The sequence below is a fragment of the Ursus americanus genome, chromosome 13 (assembly GCF_024610735.1).
Source record: "Ursus americanus isolate L20-20 chromosome 13, mUrsAme1.1.p, whole genome shotgun sequence".
Taxonomy (NCBI): domain Eukaryota; kingdom Metazoa; phylum Chordata; class Mammalia; order Carnivora; family Ursidae; genus Ursus; species Ursus americanus.
In genome coordinates, this window is record NC_142139.1 from 35,014,563 (window position 1) to 35,032,384 (window position 17,822).

Below are 17,822 nucleotides of genomic sequence, written 5' to 3' on the forward strand. Positions count from 1 at the left end.
TTGTGATGGTTCTTAAGGAATACAGCATAAATACACACAAAAAGAAAGGTCCTCCATTAAGAAAGAATAGATATTTTAATCAATTAGCAGAAGTGCTTTGAATGTCATTAGAACACACTTAAGATTATGACCTGCATCTTAGAAAGCAGCAGTGTTTTCCAACAATTTCCAGGAAAAAAAGGCTGTATTTAACAAGACAGGTACACAGACAATATCTGCAAACAAACTCATACACACAACGCAGGAAGGCAAGCCAAGTCAGCCAATCATTCCTGAATTCGCCTCAATAATGTGATATTGCTACCATTAGACTAATTATAACCCATGCAGGAAGCAGCCCAGTTGGCTGCAAATGAAATGATCAGAATGTGAATATTTTAGAATAAATCAAGTACCTGATAGTTTCATGAGAAGTTCAGACGCTGCTTTGACAGACATATCCCGCCTTAGCACATTCCCCTTCCCTTCCTGGGGCTTAAGGGTGTCCTCAGAGATGCTTGGGGCTGGCACTTCCGATTCCGGGCTGAACACATAGCTGGACCGAGGCAAAGAAGCACTTAAGGCCTCCTCTTCCTTGGGCTCCTCTTTCACTTTAAAATTAAGATTCATGGGCTCCTTCTGATTTGCAGCTGTCAAAAGAAGAAAAGCACTGTATATATATACATATACAAAAGGCCACTCCCCCTCTTAGCTGCCCCCGGACTTAACGAAATATGGAATGCACAATCACCGTGCGCTAACAGCAGGAGGGACCACAACCCGATCAAAATAGGCTGGGACCTGCGCAGAAAAAAATACAATACAGTCCATGAGCATAGGACTCTGAAGAATGTGGGCTTCTGAATCTTTGGAAGCTATCATATTTTGAGAAGCGCTGCCTCTACAAAGTGGACATTTTCTCTCTGGTCTCCCTAAATGTCTTCTTTCCTCTATATGCCGCTGCCTCCCTGACCTATGAGGCTTCTCCCCCCACTTAATCCTATTACCAAATAATGCTTTCAGGCAATTATTCTGCCATAAAATACTCAATAGAAACATGAGTCAGAGACAATACCCAAAGCAAAAACCTGGGGTGGGGTGGTAAGGTGATGAAGAATTTGCGAGATAGAACCTGACTAGAGATATCCCACTTTGCCTTATTATGAACTGACACTCCTGACCCACGAACACTGGGGCATGCACTTGGAACTGTTTTTCCAGTCACGGTGAATAAATCCGTATCTATAGTTCAAGTCATGTCTGAGTCCATGATGAGCATTTTTTTTTAAAGATTTTATTTTTAAGTCATCGCCACACCCAACGTGGGGCTCGAACTCACAACTCTGAGATCAACGGTCACACGCAGCACTGACTGAGCCAGCCAGGTGCCCCTCACAAAGGGGCATTTTTTAAAAAGAAAATCTTTTATTTTGAAATAACTTTAGATTTACAGAGAAGTTGCAAAGATGGCTCAGGGAATTCCCATGTATTCTTTGCCCAGCGTGCTCCGATGTTCACATCTTACATAAGTATGGTGCGTTTGTCAGAACTAAGAAATTCACATTGCTATGAGCTAAACTCCAGATTTTATTCAGATTTCACCAGTTTTTCCACTCATGTCCTTTTTCCATTTTTAGCATGGTTGGTTGGTGTGGAGTATGTGGTCAGGGCAGAGCTAACTGGCCTATTATGGGATGGCTTCTGTGGCTTGGCTACACCATAGCCTTCACCCACTGAGCTACACGCTCCCTGGGAAAGATCAAGAAGGAGGACAAGCATCCTCAGCCACCACTGACCACTTTCCCAGGCAGTTTGCTCCCCTTTAATGGGCCATGCAGTAGGAACTTTAGGTTGGTTATATTAGATGTGTTTGTCTTTTGAGAAAGAAGATATCACCCTAATACAGAGCAACACTCATGAGAGGGAACCGGAAGCCCATTGCTGCTTAACCAATAGAAGGATGAAAATAAATCTCTTCTAATCTGCTATACCACCACCTACCCTAGCCAGCACACAAGCACAAGGTCCTTTCTCCCTTGTGCCCTCTAAGGGTGTACGTTCTGGAATGACAAGTTCAGACAGACCAGCATATTTAGAAACTGGACCCTGAAGGACTAAGGTGACATTTGGAAGTTTTACCACTGGAAAGATGCAGAGTTGGGACTAGAACCTAGTTCCATGACCTGCCCACCCTGTGCCTCCACCTTACCTACCTCCACCACACCATTCCTCCACTTCTGGTCCCTGTGCTGGGGGGACAACACTTGAATGTAACTTGACCTTCAAGTGCCATCTTCTAAATGAAGTCTGTCCTGACCATCCTGTTCAGAACTGCAATCCCTATCCCATGGTGCTCCCAATCTCTCTTACCTTACTTTTATCTTCTTTTTTTTTCCCAAAACACTTACCACCTGATAACTTCTGGTTAAGGACTGAATTGTGCCCACCCTCACCAATTCTTATATTGAAGCTCTAACCCACAACGCGGCTGTGTTTGGAGATAGGGAGGTAATTATGGTTCAATGAGGCCATGAGGGTGGGGCCCTAATCCAATATGACTGAAGTCCTGTAAGAGATACCAGGGATGCAGATGCACAGAAGAAAGATCATGGGAGGACACAGCAAGAAGGTGGCCATCTTCACGCCAAAAAGAAAAGCCTCAGGAGAAACCAATCCTGCCAACACTTTGATCAAGCTTCCAGCCTCCAGAACTGTGAGAAGTCAGTTTCTTTTGTTCAAGCCACCAAGTCTTTGGTATTTTGTCATGGCATCCCAAGCAAACTAGTTACATACCATATAATTTTCTTATTTATTATATTAACCATTATGGTCTCTTCCCCTAACTGAAAGGTAGGCTTCAAGAAGGCAATGATCTTTAACACTGATGTACCTTGAGTGCCTAGAACAGTGCCCGGCACATAGCAGGCACTCAATATATATCTGTGGAATGAATAAAATATGTTGACTACAAATCAGTGACATCTGATGGTGCTTCACTATTACCCACAGGAAACAAAAACCAGAAATCCCAAAATATTCCACCAAAGGCAATCAGAAGTGCTTTCCCTAGATCTGATCTTTAGACTGGGAATAAGACCTGGAGATAAAAGCTTTGCTATCTGCACCACAGCACTTACTGAGGTGTCTGTGATAATCAGTCACTTGGACTCTGGCATTACTCAAGGAGGAGTCCAGAAAAATTTCAAGAAAAGCACTTAAAAGCTGGCCCTTTGGGGTGCCCAGCTGACTCAGTCGGTAGAATATGTGACTATTGATCTCGGGGTCATGAGTTCAAGCCCCACATTGGGCACGGAGATTACATTAAAAAAATAAAATAAAATAATAAAATAAAATAAAATAAAATAAAATAAAATAAAATAAAATAAAATAAAATAAAATTTGGCCCTTTGGGGACAGTGCCATCAGAATCTGAACCAAGGAGAACAATGATGATCTCTAGAGCAACCCTCATGTAATTCTGGCCTCAGAAAGGAAGGTAGATCCTAAGAGGACTTTGTTTAGGATACTTCTCCCCTTTCAACCCTTTCCGGGGAGAGGGGGGTTTGGGGAGAGTGCGGGGTGGGGGAGGGTTGCTGGCTACCTCCTAAAGCTTCTCTCACTCTACGTCTTTCTTCCAGAACCCTTTATAAAATCCTTTTCCAAAAGCATCCTAGTTAGTCACAATAAAATAATTAAGTGGTGTGTTTTCTGTTTAGCCTGAAACTTTGATTCTTTGAGAAGGAATAACAGAAAGTTGTGTACTTTTAAAAATGCTTCTGCATCTTTTATTTTAAAACTTTTTAAAATTCCAAGGTGAGGCTAGGAAAGAGATAAGAAATTCTTGAAGCCCTAGAAGCAAATCCCAATTTCTAGAGAGAGCAACCTTATGCTGATGCTCTCTGAAGATGTAAGTAGCTTCTAGAAGTATTCGTCACAATAAATGTTACATAAGATTTAAGAAAAAAAAATTAGCATTGTTAGTACAACCCAGATTTAACAGAACTTCAAATAAGACATTTTAAAAAACCAACAGGCAAGCTAGCATGTTGCTGGATTATAAATCTGCAGGCATTTCATACCTGGTTTTCGTGCTGACAATGTCAAGAATGACATAAAACTACTCAAGTGCTGAGGAAATGTAAATATAGCTAATAACAGATCACCAAAAAACCAGTGGGAAACACTCGTTTGCCCAAGTTTTAATTTCCCAAACACTCTGGGTCTAAATACCAGAAATATTTATACTAAAAACAGTACATAAAGCCTATATTTTAAGATTAATATGTCTGAATAACTGCCATAGTTTTTATCTTACTTTTGTCTTTTTATCCTATTTTTAAAAAACCCATTCTCTTTCTATAGAAAAAGGTAGAATTACAGATGTTTTATTTTTTCTTTGGGGAAACTGCTAAGAAAAAAGGAACCAATTACAATTCACAGCCTGGTCTTTACTTCATTCTTACTAACATAAAGATCTGTGCATATATGGAACTCCATTTGTAAGAGACTTTCCCAGCCCTTACCTGGACTTCTGTTTATGTATCTTCAAGTTTCCAGATACTCCACTTTTAACGCAGGGAGGAAACCCCACTAATCAAGACACCCCTTCTCCGTTTGTTCCAAACATTTTAGGATCTGAGCCACTTTGATCATAAATTACATATATCTGGGCTGCCATTTAAAGGAAACAAATTGGCTTTTTGCAGATTTACACAGGATGCAAGATAAAGGCTCGGATGGCAAAAAATGGGAAAGCCACTGGGATAAAATGATTCCAAGTTTCCAATTCAAATGGGCAGGGATTAATTAACTAATATTTTAAAAAGCCCTCTTTAGAGCAAAGTGTCATCAGTTCACAGTGAGATCCTTTCTAAGTGCTCCCCTCCCCCCAGGTCTATTCTATAAACTTCCTTAATAATAATGCACACACCCAGCATTTGCATAGTTGACAGAAACTGGCCCTTCCATCGATCACAGGAGATAGGTATTACTACTATCTTCATTTTATGAGTGACGGAACTAAGGTCCCAAGAGGTTAACGGACCAACCCCTCCCAATCGCAAAGACAGACTCCACAGTTTCTGGCTGAAAATGCACCCAACCTCTCTCCTTTCTCTCCAAGCACCTTTGAGAGGGATGCTACCCTAAGCAGTTGGACTACAGGCTTTGGAAATAAGTGGTATGGAGTGAACCAAGCTTTGTCAGTGAGCAAGGGAAAGATGGGACACAACCTGGAGGTAAAGGGCAGAAAACATCCTTTCTCTGTAGGAAGGAGTTTTGCGACGATCTAAGAAGGTGGAAGAGGAAGAACGGGCCGCACCATGACTGCTTCCTCGGTGTTCCATCCGTTCCCTCTGGTGAAGGAAGAGGACACTTTCCTGGCATTTAATAAGGCAGAGTCCTCTTTCAGCTCAGAATCTAGCAATTTTGTGAATGCTGAAATGCTACATGAAAAAAAGTAGGCCATTAAGAATGTTATTTCCTACCTCATGCTAAAGCAGAGCCAACGACTCTTGGACCTGGAAGGGGCCACAGATTGGTGGTTCTCAAACGGTGTTCTCAGGAATCCTAGGATAAGCTTCCGGGGGCCCAACAAATGTTTGTTTCACATTTAAGTTTTTAAAATTATTTAAGGCAACGGATATTTTATTTAAAAACATGTACCCTCATCTGTGTTCTCATGGAGACAACTAACGTTTACTTGTGTTGACGAATGAATTCACTTGGTTTCACGGCAATGCAGTTCCTCCGTTATCACAGGAGTGGTAGAAATCTAGTAATATGTCATTAGTAAGGAGGTGGCTGGCTATGCACCGATCTTTAAAAAAATTCAGGCCTGTGCACCTGTGTCCATGTACAACTATACAACTGAGATCCTACTCGAGTCAATGTGCATGTGTAAATCAGGCTTTTTCAACCTCAGCACCACTGACGTTCTGGGCAGGATCGTTTGCTCTGGAGGACTGTCCTGTGCATGTACTATGTTGAGCAGAATCCCTGCCTCTACCCACTAGCTGCCAACAGCAGTGCCCCATCATCAGAACAAAAATTCTCTAGACACTGCCAGCTATGCCCTAGGCACACCTCTGGCTGAGAACCGTTACCTTCAGTTAAATGCCAGCGTGGCTTCAATGTATCTGCTTTGGTAAAGCTTCTCATCATGGCTGACAGACAGACAGACGCAGATATATAGGTCTATCTGGGTCTATCATTTAGAAAGCACTTAATAGGGGCCAGGAAGTATGCTAAGTGTTAATTTATTTGAAATAATTTACTTGATCCTCACAACCACCTTACTATTACCCCCACTTTGCAGTTGAGGAATCTGACACTAGAGAGAGTAAATAAATTTCCAAATACCAGTTAATGGAGCAATACCGAAGTAGTTACTATAGGATTACAGGGGGCTTTACTGCATATCGCACGTTCTGAATGTTTCTGGTCTTAAGACAAGGAATGAGGGCAATTGCTAAATGCTGTCGACTTTGAAGAAAAACTTTTCACTATTGTACTCTTCTTTTGAGCAGCTAAATAAATTTAGTTAAAGGCATCTTGAGATTGTAAGGTGAATTGTTACAACTCTACTCTCCTTTGCCACAACGTCCCTGTATAAATGGTATTTCTGGAAATGCAATCAGCAAAATAAATTTAGAAATATACTAGAGGCTGATGCTGCTACACGACCTCCCCCCTCATAACACTAATCCCATGTTTTGTGCTTATGAAATAGCAACTTTGCTCTGATTGCTAGATTTTTTGAATAAATAAATACGATAAATGTGAACCTAAAAAATAAAGCTATATTAAAAAATACACATTCTATGTGTTTTATATATTGAGTCGGCACTTAAGATTTTGTTTGAAAAATGAGTTTATCATTTAAAAAAACTAAGTGAAAACCATTATTGTTTTTACTTTGCTCATTTCACGATAAGTAAACACAGGCTCAGAGAGTGATACGATCTGTTTAAAATCACACAGCTCATTAACGATGGAAACAGAATCAGAGCTCAACTCCCCACATTACAAATAACTACCCATGTTCCCTTGTAAGTATATGTAAGTGTATGATCTGGCAGGACCTGGGGGTTATTTGACAACCCGATGCACTTTAGGTGAGAAAAAACATAAATCACCTTCTAAAATTATAAGGGAAGCCAAGATGTAATTAAATAATAATTAATTAGAGTAGAGTGTTGCTTTTAGATGTTAAGCATATTATATTCAAATAGAATGTTTAAAACATTAGCTAAATATTTTTAAATCTTGCTCTCTAATAAGGTAAACTACTTAATTTGCTGTAAGTAGTTTTATAATTAGTGTTTGGTGAAGTTTGAACCATCTCGTATTTCTCATTAATCCCCACCTGGGCTAATCTTTGGCCACATTCGGTATCAATGTCCTCCAATCAGGACCACACAGGTCCCCGATGACAGCTACCACCACTGTACACACAGTGACGAAGGGAAAACAACACAGGGCAGGGTCAAGGGTAATAACAATGAGCGGTACCTCCAGAACTGTAAAATAAATAAATAAGGTTTTCCTCCATGAACTAAACTAGCAAAATCAACACATAATGAGCAAAAGTCGCTATCTGCAGTAATCCGCTTAAGAGACAGGATATCTCCCTTGTCAAAAGCAGGAAGGACAAGTCCTGGAAAACCAATCAAGTCATGAGTAAATGCGAAAGAAAGCTGTATTTGAAATTCATTCTATTAACACGTACAAAGAATGAAATGTATGAACAGCAGTGAAGTGATTTGTATGTATGAACAGCATGAAGTGATTTGAGACTAGAAAAAAGAAAACCTAAAGATTGGATAATATATTTCCGACACTTTTCAGGGAAGTTGGTGACCATCTGCCCCAAATGACATCTCCTCTTGATTGTTACACTTGTCATTTTAAATTACCATGCTGACATTCTGGTGTATACATCAGTTTTTAAATGATTTTTGTCATTGTGGAACACCCTGAGAGCCTGAAGAACTCTTGAGTAGACTATAAAATGGCCACAATGGGGGTCACCTGGCTGGCTCAGCCAGTAGAGCATGCAGCTCTTGATCTTGGGGTGGTGAGTTCAAGCCCCATATTGGGCACAGAACTTACTTTAAAAAAAAAAAAAAGCCATAACAATTCCCCTCCCTGAAGTCCCACCCCTTTGTAATGTGACTTCGAAGCTCCTCCCATCAAGAGGTGGAGTACATTTTCCCACTCCCTGAATCTTGGCTGGAGCTGTGGCTTGCTTTGGTCCACAGAAGGTGGTGGAAATGATGTTAGACCAGTTCTCAGTCTAGCCTCCAGAGGCCTCCTGCACTTCTGCTCTCTCCTTTGGAACCCTGCCTGGCTGTCATGTGAATGAGTCTGGGCTAGCTCATTGAAGATGAGAGACCATGGAGAACAGGGAGAAGTCATCCCTAGCTAAGGCTATCCTAGACCAGTCCGCCCCCAGCCCATGCAGCAACGGACTTTAGATAGATCAGTCAGCCTGGAGAGACCCGAAGGAGTGCTTCTTGGCCCAAAATGCCAATCCACAAAATCATAAGCTAAGTCAATGGCTATTATTTTGAGCTGCTGAACAGTAGAGTGGTGTGTTACTTAACTAACTGCGTGACAGACTCCAGTTCCTAGACTTGGCCCTCCAAGCTGAGGGCCTAGAATGTGGGACATGAGAAGACACCAAGAGATTCATTGCCATCAAGGCTCCCTTTGAACAGCATGCTTACTTTCCACAGACCACCACTCTGCTCCATTTTCTTTCTTATAGCACTAAGGAGCTGGTCGCAAATTTGCAAGTCTTTTTTAAGTAAAGGAATATCACCACCTCAGAAAACCTGACTTCCAGAATATCACTAATGGAATATCTTTTTTATAATCCATCGTGGAATGCACCGTGGATGGTATAAAGATAAAGATGTTATAAAAGAAACACTATCTGCCCCCCCCAACATATACGCCATAGCAACCTGAAATAGTTCAAGAGACAGATTAATCATACACAAGCAATAGAATGAACTATGCGATAATACAACTACAGCCTGCGTGATAAAGACTCTAAATACCACTGGAATTCATAGGGGGTAAGAGGGTCTGGCAGAAAAGATCAGAATAACAGGAGAAGGTTTTACTGAAGAAGTGGGAACCAAAGAATTCTTTGAAGGATGACCAGCATTTGCATAGGCCAAACAGTAGGAGAGGGTATCACAGGAATGGGCCCCAACATTGCCAGAAATTCCCTACAAAGATACGGAACCACTGTGGGTCAGAGGAGCATGAAAACAGTTCATTTCGTTTTAAGAACATTATTATTCTTTTTTGAAAAGTTCTGATTTCTCCCCATTTTACCTAACAAGAGGAAGCTGCATGGGACTCCACAGTTCAAATGACCAGACCCCTGGAACGACATGAGTGAAGGCAGAGAAACAGCAATGAGAGGGTGTAGATTTGAGCTGGTGAAGACGGTCCACATTGTTCTGGAGAGCAGTGAGGATACGGTTCCTCTGGAGAAAGGAGCCCGACGGGCAGAGCCCGATACAAAAGGTATCAAAAGAGGAGTCCGTTAGAAGGTGTTGGAGAGCCTGGCGGGGGACGCTGGGGTGGAGAAGGTACCAGGGAGGGAGCCAAAGAGCCAGGCTGCCTCGGTGTGAGCTGATGGCTGGGAGAGGCTGCACGCAGAGGGCTGGATTATAGATACATTTTCAAGACACAAAAAATTTAACCAGATTAGTGACCAAATTAGCATGCATTAGAAATGATGCCGTGGTTTGAAGCCAAGGAAAATAAACAGTGAAGCAGACGGAGGTCAAAAGACAGTTCGCTCAACTGAGAAAAAAAATTAAGTAATAGCTAATTAAGTGGTCATGAGCCAAGACTTTGCAGCTCGGCAGAGACGAATCTTTGCTCTCTCCCTTGTAGCCAAAACCTTTGAAGCCTCAACTTCCTCATCTGTAAAATAGGTTTAATATTATTGACCCCCCTTAGGGCTTTTAAGAGGGTTAAATAAGAAATTACGAAGTTGTGGGCACAGCACCCGGCTGGCTGTAGACGCATTTGATTAGTAAGTAGAAGTGTTAACAGTCGTAACAAACGGCATTAAGTAGAAGAAAACATACTAATGAGAGAAGGAAGAAAATGACTTGGATTCAGGTTTGCAGAAACACAGACTTTGATAAATCTTCCCAGGGATCTGTCAAGATGAAAAATTATTCTCAGCGCAATTCTAGAATGAGGTATACTCTATCCAATACAGTGAGGAAAAAAGATCTAGATTCCAGTCATGACCCTTTTACAGCTACTCTCGTTGATTCTTGGTCTTTGTCTACATGCTTGTCATGAGGCAATGTATTTGGAAATACGCCATACGCTGTAAAGCCCTACGGAACTGAGTTGGCCTTACTGTTATTACTATTTGCACTAAGTAATTCCTGAAAAGCCGAAAAGAATTAATGCAACTTTCAATGGTGTCTACCATAAAGCATTAGAGAATGGCTCCATCCTGCGGGCTCTAACCCCACACCAGCACAGCGAGGCAAAGAACAGAGCCAAATTCAGTCGCGTTGCCTCCTTATTTTGTGATTAAGGGTACAGGTAGCCCAGGGGAGGAGGAGGGAATGTTGGAACCAGGCCCCCTGGATTAGAAACCCGGTTCCACCACTTATTAACAGCATAAACTTGGGCAAGTTTCTTAACCTCTGTTTCTCAGTTTTCATCTGTAAAATGGGAATCCTAATACTAAATACCTATAGAGCTGTTACGAAGTTCGAGTTAAGTGACACAGAGTAAGCACTATATCTGTATGAGTGATTGTTAAGGAAAAATAATCAACAATGAGTAGATGTCCCCAAGTCTCCACAGAAATTTCAGTACATGGGTGTATACCTCCAGGCCCCGTTTTCTTGTAATGCCACCTGCTCCTTTTGTGACTCAGATCAGTCCTTGTCTCAGGGAGTAGCAAGTCACTGAAAAACAGGAGTCACACTCTCCCTCTCATATGAATCACCACCGGAGTCAATAAAATCCAGGATTTCTAAAGGGCATTCAGGCTTGCCTACATGGATAAGGCCCTAAATGCTGCTTCTGACACCAGGAATCTCAGTCACATGATCAGTGAGTGCCCATCATGAGATAAGCAGGGCAGGGTTAAAAGAAGGGCTGGGTGCCTGCCTGGTTCAGTCAGTGGAGTGTGTGACTCTTCATCTCAGGGTGGTAAGTTCGAGCCCCACGTTGGGTGTGGAGATTACTTAAAAAAAGATAAAATCTTAAAAAATAAAAGATAAAAATAAAATAAAATAAAATAAAATAAAAAGGGCCAACTGAAGGTGTAAAGGAAGGTGGTTAAAAATAAAACCAGTGGGGAAGGCACATTTAGGGAAGGGAAGTGGGAGCCCCTGGCTACTGGCATGGAAGTCTTGTGGCATGACTGGCACAAGGCTGGTATTTACTTACAAGAAAGCTCATTGGGAAAGATGTTTCACAGAAAGCCAATCAGAGCCCCCAGGCAATAAGGACCACCTGGTTTACCGTGCATCTCATCCCTCCTTCTCCAGCAGCCAAACAAAGGCTTCACAGAACAGAGCAGCTGCCATTTACAGACCAACTGTATTATAAGTGCGGAGCAGAAAACTGTGTGAGATAGATGGGAGCAGTAGAACAAAGGCCCGCAGGAGACTGCAAGACAGTACACAAGCATAGTCCCCAACTCACCTGGCTTTGTCCGAGAAAGCCTCTGCTACGTTACGGCAGAGCTCTTAATAAATCAGAAACAGCTCGGCCTGCACCCATTTGTAAGTCACTGCTTTAAAAATGCCATCTCTCCTAGTTAAAATTATTTTGGACTCCATTTTACAAAATTAATATAATGTGGGAGACAGTATGAAATTTTTTTTTTTTTGCCAGTTTCCAAATTAAAAATAGTTGAAATGACTTGTATCTTTTATTTTGGAAAACCAGGGACAAAAAGATATTCCCAGCCTCCAATGGAGGTGCCAAGTTTCTGTCAACTGCTTGGTTACAATGTGGAGAGTTAGAATTAAATTTTCTATCTTGAAAAGTGTAGCTCTGAGGAAGAGGAATGATGTAAAGCCTGTTGCAAGGAACTTTTAATCAGGCTTCCAATGATGAAACTCCCAGCTGCTGGATGCTCTGGATGAGTCTTGAGACTCTCTCGTTCTCACCGGAGAACACACGAAGATGCTTCTTCTAATTCTCCCGTCATGAGGCCCCACAAGGAAAAACAAGGGGCTCAGTGGCCATGACTCACCCAGGCCTCTTATTCATGTCAACCTTGACCTATGGTGAATGCCTCAGACTCATCTCACACCACCCACTAGGCCCTTTCCATGGTCTGCAATAGAAAGTAAGGAAGGAGAGCTTTACTGAAAAAACAAAAACAAAATCAAAAAACCACCACAGAACCACAGCTATACTGAAGAAACTGTATCAGGTACCAAGTGCACATTCCACATCGGTGGGCCTCAGTCCCAGCTGCATATGAGAATCATTGGAGGATTTTAAAGAAAATGCCACTGACGAGGTCCCTTCCTAGACCAATGAAATCCTAACTTCTGGGAGTGGGGCTGGGCCCTGGCATTTTTAGAAACTCCCCAGGTAAGTATAATGTGCAGCTGAGTTTACACTTGCTGCTAGTGAAGGGAGAGAAGGCTCAGAAGCAGCAGGAACTTAGGTGCTCCACGGTTGAGTGAGGGCCTCTCCCCTGCATGCCCCAGTCATGCGACCACTGGATCACCTGCTCGGACATTCCACGATTCTGCCTGGGTTTTCCGGGTTCCAAGAAAGATCTATGCAAATATGTAGGGTTACAGTCCTCCATGGCCTGCCTCTGAGGCTGAAACCCTGAGCGAAGTTTACAAAATGATTTTTTCCATCAGCCCAGAAAGCCAGCAGCAGGGGCTTCCCCATCCTCTTCCCTGAATCAATTACGGTGCTGAGCCTGGGAGCCTCGGTTCTAGGGGAGCAACATTAATCCCGAAGGACTATGGAATGTTAAGTGTGGGCTCAGCAGAGTATTCGTTGATAGATCGGAGAAGGGGCTTGATTTCACAATCACATAGACTGGGAAAAACCTTAAAACGGAGACTGGGGGGGAAGGATTTAGAGTCTGTTGAAAACAGCATTCTACCAGCGATTTTTTAATCCCACTGGGTTCCATTAAGTCATCTTGATGCTTAGTTTTAGTTGAAGGAGCAAGAAAGACCTCCCTTAATAACCAAGCAAGAAAGAATCAAGTGTTTTCCATCTCTCTTTGGGAACAAGTAGGTATGTGCACGCTTGAATCTGTCACTGTGCTCCAGTTCTGTAGTGATGTGGCTGGCACAGAGACTCGCAGACTTGGTGCCCACCAACAGCTGCACCCTACAGTCCCAGCAGGTGCACGCACAGAGCCCGGCTCAAAAATTCGCTGCAAGAACAATGGCGCCGTTATGACGCCGAGGGACAAGGCCCGATACTAACCACTACGGCACCGCATCTGATGATGGCAAGAGCTAGAAACTCAGCCACAGCTCCCTGGGATCTGACCTTTGGGTCCCAGGATCGTATTCACAGACACAGCCAGGCGGAGCACCACAGTGACAGCAGCTATCAGTGATAAGGCCCGACCAACCAGAGAATTAGTGGAAATTAAAGAAAAAAAAAAATCCCCCCAGAAAATGTATTCCTTTCCTTTTAATATATCTTCTCCTCCTGTGGGCTGTACAGCCACAGTTACCAAGTTTACATTTACATCCAAATATGCACACACAAAAAAAATTACCCATGCATCTCACTCCCCGGTGACTTTGTAACAGGTTGCTAGGTAACAGTGCATACAAGTCAGGTTTCAGGACCTCTAGTAAGCCAACAGAAAATAGCTGCATGGGCCTTTTGCATAAATAGTGTGCATTTGTTATCTGTTTTCTTACGCCAATTGATCAGTCAGTAAATACTCCCACTGTCAAACTGTAAACAAGTCCCATCAATAACTAACTGAGAAAACAGATCACAGTGTAAGGCTTCTGTGCAGTCTTTCACCCCAACCTACCCAACTGGCTTCTCTTGAGTCTCTCCTGTTTGCAGTGCTGGCTCTCAGCAGGCCTGATCTTAAGCTCCCTGAGATTGGGTTGGGAGCTAATTACAGCCTGAGCCCAGCAGGAGTAGTGTATCATACACCAAGTGTCTTCTCCGAAGACCAATCCTTCCTCATCCCCTCTCCCCTTCCTCCTGATTTAAAAACTTCTTGCAGTCCTGGAGTAAAGGCAGTAACCCCATACTAAGAGCTACTCACCGCCCCCCTCCCACTTAGTCTCCCCTGATCTGTTAAGTAAGGAAACGTCCCATGTTTAAACCACACCAGTTGAACATGCCATTTGCATTCCTTCCCTTGGGAGTGCACTAGAAGAGCCCAGAAAAGGAGCCCTTTTGCTATAATATTGGTGGGAGAGACCAACCAGGAAAAACCAGAGATGTACACCCTGTACTCTCTCCCGCCCCGCCCTACCCCCCTGCCGTCGGAGGTGAAGCCTAAAAGATCAGCAGTGAAAGGAAAACTAGAAGTTTGCATTTCCCCCACATTTTCAAAAATATTTAAAGAGAAAACTCGAAGACTCTACAAAAACATTTTCCCCTAGATTGGGGTGGGAGAAGGCAGGCGGAGGGGTGAGGCAGGGAGGGGCGGAGAGGAGAAGGGAGCCCCCCTCCCCAATTTGCGATTTCTTCAAGGCCACAGACAGAGACACTTGGCTTCCTGTGGCCTGACCAGTTCCAGTGGACGACTCCGCACTCACACTGTGGGCTGGCGGGTTGGAGCGCCTGGCTGTTACATTCCCTGCCCTACCTGACTCCCTGGGTCATTTCTGACACCTCATGTCCTGTCCCCTACCTTTCCTCGTTTCTTCCAACTAGTGTTGCTCGCTCCTGAGGGGCAAAGATCTGGGGTACTGGGGACATTCCAAGACACCTCACTGAAGTTTCACTGAGCAAAGGGACTTCCAAGCGAGTGAAGCTGAACCTCTAATTCACCTGGCAATGACATTTAGTGAAATGCGACTCACAGTCCATTTAAAGGAAGGCGGTGACCAATTATTCTCCATTTAAAAGGGTATTGTCAATCTCCAAAGAGCTGAAATGGCATTTGGAAATCATCGTGGGGACTGCCATCTTCACTGAAAGACAGAACCAACTCTCAGCTGACCTTTCCCCACCCTCCGCATCTCTTTTACAATTTAAAATCATACTTTTAAAAATGTAACAAGTAGCAGCACAATCCCACGTCATGTTTTATCACTCCCAACAGTCAGGAAAAACAGTCCTCCCTCAGTACCGCCACACCCCCTACTCAACTCCACAACTTATTCAAAGAAACTGGGGGGAAAAAAAGGACAAAAATGAAACAAAGCACCATGTATAATCTGATGATGAACATGATGTCAATAATAATACATTTTTATAACATATTTCATCTTCTTTCCAAAAGGCAATGGGGTAGTTGGGAAAGAATTTTTTTTTAAGTTTTTTTTTTTTTCCCCACGTTACATGAGGCACCTAAAGTAGTTAAATTCATAGAGGCAGAAGGTAGACTGGTGGTGACCAGGGACTGTGGGCAGGGCAGAATGGGGAATTATTGTTTAATGGGTATGAGGTTTCAGTTTGGGATGATGAAAAATCTGGAGATGGATGGTGGCATTGGTTACACAACAGGAATGTACTTAATGACAAAGAACTGTATACTTAAAAATGGTTAAAATGGTAAATTTCATGTTAGGCATATTTTATTACAACAAAAATTTTTCTAGTGGAAAAAATAATGTAAAGATAATTTCTATCATTTGCTCAAATTTTAAAACTATAATTCCTAACAGTAGTCTCTGTATATATGTCCTTAAAAACTCTTTCAAATTAAGGCAATAAAGAACTTGAATAATGCAAAATGAGACATTCCGCACGAGCACTTTAAAAGAACAAATGCAGAGACAAGTTAAATATGGCCCAAGGTCACACAAAGAACTGTTACCAACTTGGCTCACCATGTGACCTGTCCCCCACAACAAGAACCCATAAAGGGGAAAAACCAGAAGGAAATCAACAAGTTGTTTCTAGACCCAAACCACAACAATGACTACTTCCAAAGGACTGGAAAAAAAAAAAAAGGTCAAGGAGAAAATTTATGAAAGTGCAAATGATTAGAATCTAAAGGGACCTTGAAATCATCTAGTACTACCAGCTCATTTAATAGATGAGAATCCTGGTAGAGAAAGAGAGAGAAAGAGAGGGAGAATACAACCCTATTCAAGTACCTGACAGCTTCATGAGAAAATCAGACGCCATCTTAACAGAGATGTCCTGGCTGAACAATGCTGACGCACTGTTGGCCACATACTCGGAGGGGTCTTTCAGCTTTGTGTGGTTGGCCGGCCTGTCGGCAGCATTCAGAGTAAAGGAGGTTGGCAGGCCGTTATCTTCCTTGGGTTCCTCCTTCACCAGCAAAGGCGAGACGCCAGCCCCACCCTGGCTAGTCCTCTCTGGAGTGTTGGACGTCATCATGGTCCCCACTAGCTCTGTCCCTCCTCCTTCCCTTTGCTGCCCAAGGCAGGCACTGTCACTGAGGTGGGGAGATCCCTTGACATCTGGGTCTGGGATCTCCTCCTTCACCTTGGCTTCTGTCCTCAGGAAGTGCTGATGGCAACGCATGTGGAGTTTCAGGCTGAAGTGGCGTGAGGAAGTGAAAGGGCATAGCTGGCACTGAAAGGTCTCTCCCCGGTCCTGGTGCTGATGAACCTGACGAAGAAGCAAGAAGAATGAGCTCTCCACCATGTGCTTACGGAAAATGCCTCGTTGTATATGCAGGCTATTCATCAACCATTTCCTCACAGTACCAAGGGCTGGCCCAGGAAACAGAAAGACCAGAGGAGCATTTCGTTAGCCTGCGCTAGGTGATGAGGTCTGTCCCTAAACAGAACGCGGGTCTACGTAGGTTAAGAGCCCATGATTAGAGCCACACTCACAATGGAGGACGCTGCCTGCCAATGGAGGCTGTTTTCAGGAGAATCCTCCTAATATTCTAGTCGTCTCATCTCGGTGGGTCTTCAGAGAAAATATAAACCCAGCACAGTGCGAACTTACATAATTACCAGCTGGGGGTCAAAAGACGCAACCTGTCAAGTAACTCCTCTCACAATAAGAGTAAGTTGCACGCACCCGATTATTGTCACTCAGAGAATTAGCTCTGTTTTGCAAACGTAATTTCAATTTTCAGAACGCTTCTCTAGGTAATTAAGAATGTGGAAAATGATGTCTCCGGGGTATTCCCGTTTCATAGACGGGGAGACTGAAACCCCAGAGTCAGTGGCTTGACCAAACGTCCATACGAAGCAAGCAAAGTAGAGTGGGAGAAAAACCAAGGTCTGATCCCCGCCAAGTATTCTCGGCAAGGTGAAACCAATGTTTTCCCAAATGTGGTTCCAGTGGGTTCCAGATTCTGATGTCTGCCATGAAAGAATGCAGACTTTTAAATCCAGTTCCAGTCCTGCATGCACAATACCTGTAAAAATTGGAAGAAGCTTTTTCTTCCTGTCCCTACCAAATTTAGTGCTTGAAAAAGTGAGGAAATCATTGCACTGGACTGAGCCAGGCTGCGAGCTGGCAGGTGCTCGTCAGCTTGTAACTTCCCCATTCAGCTCTGCCAATGTACTTCAGTGCTGACCTGCTACACCCTGCTATTTCAGGACTGCCCCTCCCTTGCGTAGAAACTGCCAATTGTGTACATTTGGGCCAAATGATTCGGGGAGTTGTGGGATCTGGACAAGCAAGTGATTGGGATTCAAAACCAAAACAGAACTGACACCTCA

The 17,822-nt window shown here is 43.2% G+C and overlaps 1 protein-coding gene across 6 annotated transcripts in view; it reads right to left on the reverse strand.

The window, feature by feature from the left end:
• ZNF827 (zinc finger protein 827) overlaps positions 1 to 17,822 on the reverse strand; it is a 165,515-nt gene that overhangs the window by 102,132 nt on the left and 45,561 nt on the right. For all 6 annotated transcript variants that reach the window (XM_045798885.2, XM_045798888.2, XM_045798887.2 and 3 more), the window contains exons 4-5: positions 16,272 to 16,752; positions 396 to 629 (exon numbers count right to left, since the gene is read on the reverse strand). In XM_045798885.2, the coding sequence (XP_045654841.2) occupies positions 396 to 629; positions 16,272 to 16,752 (715 nt within the window). The remainder of the gene's footprint in view (positions 1 to 395; positions 630 to 16,271; positions 16,753 to 17,822) is intronic.